Source organism: Myotis brandtii, unplaced genomic scaffold, assembly GCF_000412655.1.
Source record: "Myotis brandtii unplaced genomic scaffold, ASM41265v1 scaffold337, whole genome shotgun sequence".
Taxonomy (NCBI): Eukaryota; Metazoa; Chordata; class Mammalia; order Chiroptera; family Vespertilionidae; genus Myotis; species Myotis brandtii.
In genome coordinates, this window is record NW_005362996.1 from 157,783 (window position 1) to 165,984 (window position 8,202).

The window sequence follows — 8,202 nt, forward strand, 5'->3', positions numbered from 1 at the left end:
GAGTGGCAGGGGATCATTTGGGGGCAAGCAGGCTGGTGGCAGGGGGTAGTTGGGGGTGAGCAGGCCGGCACGCAGAGTGGTTAGGGGCAATCAGGCAGGCAGGCAGGCAGGTGAGCGGTTAGGAGCCAGCAGTCCCAGATTGTGAGAGGGATGTCTGACTGCCAGTTTAGGCCTGATCCCTGTAAACTGGCAGTAGGACATCCTTCGAGGGGTCCCAGATTGGAGAGGGTGCAGGCCCAGCTGAGGAACACTCTCCCCCATGCACAAATTTCATGCACTCGGCCACTAGTTTATAATAATAAAAGCATAATATGCTAATTAGACCAGGCAGCCAAACGAACTTCCTGATGAAGCCAGGGCTGCGAGGGCCAAGCCTCGTGCATGAATTTCATGCATGGGGCTTCTAGTGTTGTCATAAGTTCTAACTCTGAGCTGGCTCTTCATCTGTGCTTTTAAACAGCCCTTAGTCCTTTCCATTGCTTGATCTACATGCAGCTTTATGTTGCTTTAGTGTGTGATATGACAAGAGGATTCCATGGTCAATTGTTCACTCCTTCTACCTCAATGTTAGAATGTGTGTCCCCTGGTCAGGCATGAGGTTTTGTAAGGTTTCATAGTTGATCAAATAATTCTCTAAGTTCAGGGATATCAGTCCTTGCTGACGCCCAGTGGGCAAGACAAGCAATTCCATTTTCTCTCTCTCTTTTCTTTTTTTTTTTTTCCAAAATGGAAATCAATCTGTATTACTAGAATAAACCTCAATTGGCATGATTTATTATCCTCATATATATTCTTAGATTCAATTTTCTCTGATTCTCCATGAGGTTAGTATTTATCTTGTTTGTGTCTGGAAAAACAAGAAAAAGATTACTTTCATTTTAGACACTATATTGATGCTTAATATTATCATTTAGTATCTAAATGATATGGTTTGACTTTAGGCATAACTTAAGGTTTCTTTTACTTAGAAAATGAAGAGAAAGAGGACATTTGAAAATGCGAATTGTTAGGATAGAGGCAGACATTTAGTTCTTTATTCCATTTGTGTGGTCCACAAGATATATGTACCTTAAAGTTGTTAGTGTAGTTAATTACACTAACTACAATCTTTCACTTGGTTCTTTATTCATTAGTATGCTTTCAATCTTCACTGGATTAGCTAACTTCTCACATATAACATTTTTTCTCGAAGTGCAGAGACCATAGTAAACATACGTATAATATATATATCCACAATACATTACATCATTTAAGTCACTTGTGTTTCCTGTAAACCTGAAAAAGAAAATAATGAATTACAATAGGCTACTCAAACATTTGAAACATATTCATACACACAAAAATTGCTTTTCCAGTATATCATTGCTCCTAGGCTCTGCATTGTCTAAAATAAGTTTTAATTATTATTTAGAATATCAAGAGTGTTCAGATTACTCATTTTTATTGACATATATACAATGTCAAACACTGCCTCATTTTTCTCTGCCTTGTTCTCTTTCTCACATCTGGAGTATTTGCTGTTCTTTCAGACCTAGCATCTCCCTTCCCTAATACCTAACATGATTTAGAATAATGCAATTCCATTAGATTTTCCAGTCTAACTGGCTCAGTAGTAAATCTTTGACACTGTCTTTCTCAAATGTTTTTTTATAATCACCAAAACCAATAATCAATCTAATACGAACATTATCTCCAAGTGACATATCCCTCTAGTTTTTTAAAATTTATTTCAATGATAAAGACAATATAACGCATTTTATTAAATTTTCCCCCATTTTTGAAAAGTGTTCTTTTTTAAAAAAAAATTAAACTTATTAGTGTTACATTTGTCATATTAACATAGATTTCAGGTGTGGGTTTCTATGTTATAAGATGTGTATATTGTACCATGTGCCCACCACCCAAAGTCAAATTTTCTCCTGTCACCATATATTAGGTTCACCTTCTCTCCTTCTAGTTGTTTTTTAGAGATTTTTACTCTGAAGTTCTGAATTATTACCAGCCACTAATACAAGATTATTGGTCAGGGATTATGCATTAAGACAAACTTGTAAATTGAAAATATTATCTTTTGAAAAAACTTTAGTATTCATACTTGAGCTGATAAATAATGATCATTTATCAATAAACAAATTCCTCAATTAAATATTCAAAAGTAAAAATTCCTATTTGAGGTGAAATAATACAGATGTCATTGATCACACACCTTTCCAGAAACAAACTCCAAAATAACATCAAGAATAAAAACCAAAAAGGAATCATATATACATACATATTTAATTTATGTTATATACAAATATAATGTGTTTTATATACATATAGTATTATATAATTTTTATTTCAGTATCATTTCTTTATAATTAGAAATAATCTATTATGTTTCCAGCCCATTATAGATTATCTTCCCAATAGCAAAAATTGCAAATAAACACATGGAAATTCTACTTTTTCAAAACAAGACCCCATTTACACTCTCCCCTGAGACATACACTACCTTTACCCCTAGTCTTTCACTACAAATGAGATCTTTAAACTATATATCCTTTTCTCCTCTGTTCGTACTTATCTTATCCCCTATTCTGTCCTGCCAGTGCAAACTGCCAAAGCTAGGGCTGCCTTGTCTTTTTCATTTATATTCCTACACCTACTATTTTTTTTTTCTAAAGGGAAAAACAACCAAAACAAAAAGCAGTCAAAGCTTCTATTTACTGTCTCGCCCAAAGTAGTGAGTATGCAGGAATCTCAGAGTTTAGATTCAGTGTGGAAACACCTCAACAGTCACCCTGAGTTTGCTTGATGTGTCCTCAACAAACAGGAATGTATAAATTCACCGGCTTGCAACAGTATACAACAGATTAAGACTCGATTTCGTTCTTTAGTCTAATTTTGTCTACTTCTGAAATTGAAGGGATTATAAACTACCAATAAAATTTTGACATTACTTTATGTAAGTCTTGCTTTTATCTTCATTACAAGCAGAACAAGACAACATATGAATCCATTTATAATTACATTTTAAATATATTATACGATGAAATATTTTAGATATAGCATATGTGCAATATACCAGGCTCAAGTTCATTTTATTTTCTTTACCAGAAATTCTCTTCTAAGTCTATCTCTAGAATTTCCATTCAAATTGGTCATTTCAAAAGTCAGTGGATAACACAAATTTCAAAGCTAAAATTTATTTTTTGTTATTCTGTCTGAAGGATTTTCACCTTCTATTCTTTTTATCTGTAAAGCTAGTCTAATCATAGAATTAATGGTTAAGTAATTAAGGGCAGAATCAATCTTTTGCTCATCTGTGAATCTAAGCACTTAGCATCATTTTAAGTACATGTTAGAGCCCATTGAATTTTGTTGGCTTCTATAGTTCTCTTAGATAAAAGCACAATACATAGAAGTTCTCCCTTATTTGGCTACCATAAGTTTGTTAGTAACTTGTCAAGATAATGGGAAGACATTTGTGGCAACTTCTTGCATTATTAGATGTATGAGGGAAGCCTTATGGAAAATAATTCTTTATGCTTACAATTTCAATTGAAGCCAGTTTTAATTGTAACCTACAGTGCTCCTGAGGAAAACTCCTTTATTCAAATCAACCAGAAACATTCAACATGACTAAAGACTTACCAGTCAGAGGAGATAATTGTTTCATCCAATTCTTTCCCAGGTTTGTAATCTTCTCTGGGAGATAATCCTAACCAATAGCCATATAACTCCTTGGACTTTATAAATTCCTATAGAAATAGAGATAGTTTGTTAAAATAACTATCTTCCATTTCTGTATTTTACCTCACAACATAATTTCTTACAAATAACTGTCTTAAGGTAACATTTTTAACATTATACTACTATTTTTCATTGTCATTAAAGAAAATTGAGGCAATGTTTTTCACTACTAATATAAGAGTTCTTCCAGCATTTACACATCAGTAAATGTCTCACACGAAGAAGGACCTACCAATCCATTCATAACCTTAATTTAGAGTTAATGAAGTTCACAAACTTCAGGATTCAAATATTGAACAGTAAATATTCAGTCTAGGTGGCTATAAACATATGTAAATGTAGCAAAGTCAGATGAGAGTGGTTATAGAACAGAACTTAAAACCAGTCCAGAGTTTTGTAGCCAAAGTAACATTTTTTAATAAATACTATGAATGGGTCATTTGAGGAAAAACACATGAAGAAGAGCTATGGATTGATTTCCCTCTCTTTTATGAAGAAGGAGAAAGATGTTTGAGTAGGGAAGCTGAGACTCCTGGGAAAATGAAGTTTTGCCTTGAAAAATAAATATGTGATTACCAACTGAGAGACCAGAAATGTTGAGTAATAAGTAAAACATGGAGATACTATTTAGATATTTGAAAAATAAATATATAAACAAATCTTCCAGAGAACTCACTTTTTCTCGGACCCAGGAACTCTGTGCAATATATTTGCTTGGCACTTGCCTTCGCCATCTTAATTCTGCTTTTTATACATATTTTTTCCAAACTATCTTCTTATTCTAGTATATATTGGCTTTCTCTCTTAGTTAAAAAAATACAAAGTGGTGGAAATAAAGAATCTTCTCCTTTGTACATCTTTTGGAATTAGTAAACGTCAGGAATAATTTCCAGATCTCCTGTTTTTAGGTAAATGTTCATAAATCATGTCCTAAAAGTTGATCCTAAACTTTGGAAATGCTTACAGACCTGATTCTGGGTGCCCCATATCTATTCATTTGCCCAGCCTCTCAGATACACTGATGCTAGGGTCCTAAGCTAAAATTTTATATGCTTTACCTTGGCTACCTGAGATAAGTGTGCCAAGTCTCAGTCACGTCATACTCCAACTAGAATAAGCCAGAATCATGTCTGGATTGATACAGATCTTCCCCAACATGCCTCACTCCTACTTATTCTACCCTGGGAAAAATGATTTCCCTCCTCACACGCAGAGATCCATAGGACCTTACCAATACACTTTTGTTCTTAATCTTCACCAGGCTGGCATTGTGAGCAGAACATGTGGAGTCACTCTGCTGCCATGTCTCAGACTTTTCAAATTCTCCATAGCAGCTGTCCTCATGCCACTCCCATTTCTCTGGACAAGGTTTACATTTGTGCTCTGGAAAAAGAATGTAGTTCCATTTGATGTGTTTGATAATCTTCATTATTGTCATTATTCCCATTGTCCTCTATGTTAAATTAACCAAATTTACTTGTCTTTTTTCTTTGTACATCAAAGGTGAAGAAAATGAATTTTGTGTTCTAGGCCCCTCTATACCACCACAATGTGTCTAAAACATAATTTGAACAACACATTTCAAATTAAACACTTATCTTCTAGCACATTTTCCTACCTCAGGAGCCCTGGATAATAATTAATTTATTTCTCCCTTTGTCATTTTTGATATTACTACAAGGTAATAAAGGCTAATCCTAAGAAACATTGGGTAGTGAGAATCAAGCCCACAAACCTACATCAATCCACATCAATCCTGCCTTCTTCAAAGAGACCATTTTTAGCTCTGACTTGTTCAATATTTGGGAAACTTTGCAAGAGCACAAAGAACATATTTTATTTATAATAGTTATAGAAAGTGTTACAAGGGCAAGGCCTAATTTTATTTTCTCTTGACTCTTATTAAAAATTCGCTGAAATTTAGGAACCAAGTCACCTATAAAGAGATATACTTTTCTCCCAATCTTTTATCAATTCATTACCCAGAAAAACCTAATGAATGTCAGATTAGAGAAACTGTATATTGTTTAGTGTTTCATTAAGTTACTGTCATCCCTGTAATTTTGGGGTCTATGTTATTATTACTTTCTGCTTTTCTTTTTAACTAAATAGAAATATTAAGTACTCTGTCAACCAGATTTAATTCCTTCCCCCAAATAATGTCTTCCTAAGGAAAAACTGATTATCAAGTGACTCCTAGGATTAGTTCATTGTATAATAAATAACTTAGACAGGAATATAGGATTACCTGGTTCTGTTCTACATAGCTCATAACATAATTTGGTGGCCATTTCTTGCAGTGTCCTAGAGAGGTTCCTGATCTTCTCAAGACTATCCATATTATATATTAGTTGTAGAGAAACATTACTCTGAAGTTTGTCTTTGAAATTTTGTAGCTTTTCCAATTTTTCCATTTCTATTTTCGAAGTTAGGTAAACTCCATATTAAAAAAAAAGAGAAATGATAAAAAATGTTAATCCCTCAATACATCCATCACCTCCTTTTTGCTGAAATAGTGTTCAGAATATTGAAGGTCTAGGGAAGCATTCATTTCACAAGAGTGAGGGAAAGAGACTAAGTACCATACTGTAAGGACTCCGTTATAAAGCCCCCTTTATGTTCACATATCACTTATAATCATTCCAAAGCCTCAATTCAAAGAGTGAACTTCCTTGTAAAACTCATGCAATTCTAAGTGTCTTTCCATTCAATAAAATCATGGGTGAGGCCCTGGCCAGGTGGCTGGGTTGAAGCATTGTCCCATACACCAAAAGGTTTCAGGGGGTGTACTAGAGGTAACCAATCAATGCTTCTCTTTCATATCGATGTCTCTCTCGCTCTCTCTCTCTCTCTCTCTCTCTCTCTCCTTCTCTCTAAGAATCAATAAACACATCCTTGGGTGAAGATTAAAACACACACACACACACACACACACACAAAGAAAACTTGGGTAATACATACATATGCTTCCTAACACTCCCAGTCCAATCAGCAGCAGAAGGCACAGAAGAATCAGAGCCAAGGCTCTTCGACGCCACACATGGGAAGGAGCAGGAGGTGCTGTGGGAAGCAAAATTAGCAAAAAGGCCTGGAAATGGTATACATCTTAATTTGATTCATTCATTTATTCATTTTGCATATTTTTTCTTCCCTAACATGTCCTGGTAAAGCCCTTACACTTCTACCACCTTCTATACTTCTTCCATCTTACAAAACATCCATAGCTCAGAATCTTACCTTTCACACCAACTTGGTCAAACTCTTGAATATTTTTTGTCTCACTGGAGTCCTGGAATTTTAGATCTGCATAAGTAACTTCTTCAGACATTGATAGCGATGAAAAGAAAGCTTGACAACCAAAAAAAAAAAATAAGAGAGAGAGAGGGAGATGAAGGTTAAACTAACAGTTGAATGTCAAACAGGAGTTATGACTTTTAATTCTGTTTATAAACTAAAGCTTAAACTTCTGTTTTTAAATCTCTGTATGAACCTCCAACAAGTTTACAAATGAGCTGCAACCCTACTGTGGCCTCAGACACAGAGAACTTGTGCACGAGGGAATATCATGACATTCTTCCTCTTATCTCTTCCTTTTTCTTAGTTCTCTATGTCTACCAACTACAGAGTAATTTTCGAATTGGTGTCTGGGTATTATCAGTGTTGTACAAGGGGTTATGGGTCACTAGTGCAACATGATGCAGACATCAAATTTATTGGACACAAACTTTCAAGCAGAGAAATAATAAAGCGGGCACAGTTTTCAAACACTCACTGCTCCACAAAAATGGCTTGACATAGGTGCTCTGCACATGTCATGGCAAAGGTTCTGGCAGAGGGGGTTTGTCGTAGCCAGGAGACACGTAGCAAAGACACGAAGGGCACTCCCAGAGAAAGGGAGAGAGTAGGCTCCACCTTGCCACTTTGTGACACAGGTATAGATTAGTCTAAGATGAGACAGAATACCTAGTTTCCCTAGAATACGAGAACATGGTCCCTGAGTGCCAGGTCCGATTCTGGGGCTCAGGGACCATGTGAGGGAGTCTGCATACTGATGGCCAAGGTTGGTATACCAAAGGCCCTAAAAATGGTTTTGCAGACCAGAAGAGCTGCGCTCAGGCTTGCTATCTTTCTGCAGATTGGCTCAATCAATTTGAGCCAGCTTTTAGCTAAGCTACCAAAAGGGGGAAGGAAATGCGTCTCCAGGGTTAGGCAGGCAGGCTTCTGGTATGTGTGACGCAGCATTCTCAGGAGGCAGGCTCATTCGTTTCTTGATCAAGTATGCAAGGTGGAGGTGGGGTTGTGGAACCACTGTTTTTGAGTAAGTTCTTTCTGATTTCATTAGTAAATCTTACCTTAAATTTTGTATTGGTATTCCTCCCCCCCATAAATGATTTATCACTTATTCATCCAATAAGTGATTCTCTCTCATCATTGATGTTTCTATCTCTCTATCTCTCTCCTTCCTCT

The 8,202-nt window shown here is 35.7% G+C and overlaps 1 protein-coding gene across 2 annotated transcripts; it reads right to left on the reverse strand.

The window, feature by feature from the left end:
* Positions 1-920: 920 nt before the first annotated feature.
* On the reverse strand, positions 921-7,629 carry CLEC12A (C-type lectin domain family 12, member A). 2 transcript variants are annotated; one of them, XM_014543812.1, is made up of 7 exons: positions 7,508-7,629; positions 6,973-7,083; positions 6,697-6,795; positions 5,984-6,172; positions 4,967-5,118; positions 3,637-3,743; positions 921-1,275 (listed from the first exon to the last, which is right to left on the reverse strand). In XM_014543812.1, exons 2-7 carry the CDS (start codon positions 7,061-7,063, stop codon positions 1,101-1,103), a joined length of 813 nt encoding a protein of 270 aa, XP_014399298.1. In that variant the 5' UTR covers positions 7,064-7,083; positions 7,508-7,629; the 3' UTR covers positions 921-1,100. The 2 variants fall into 2 exon arrangements, with proteins under 2 accessions (XP_014399298.1, XP_005871411.1); XM_005871349.2 differs by lacking the exon at positions 7,508-7,629 and having other exon boundaries at positions 6,973-7,418.
* Positions 7,630-8,202: the final 573 nt, after the last annotated feature.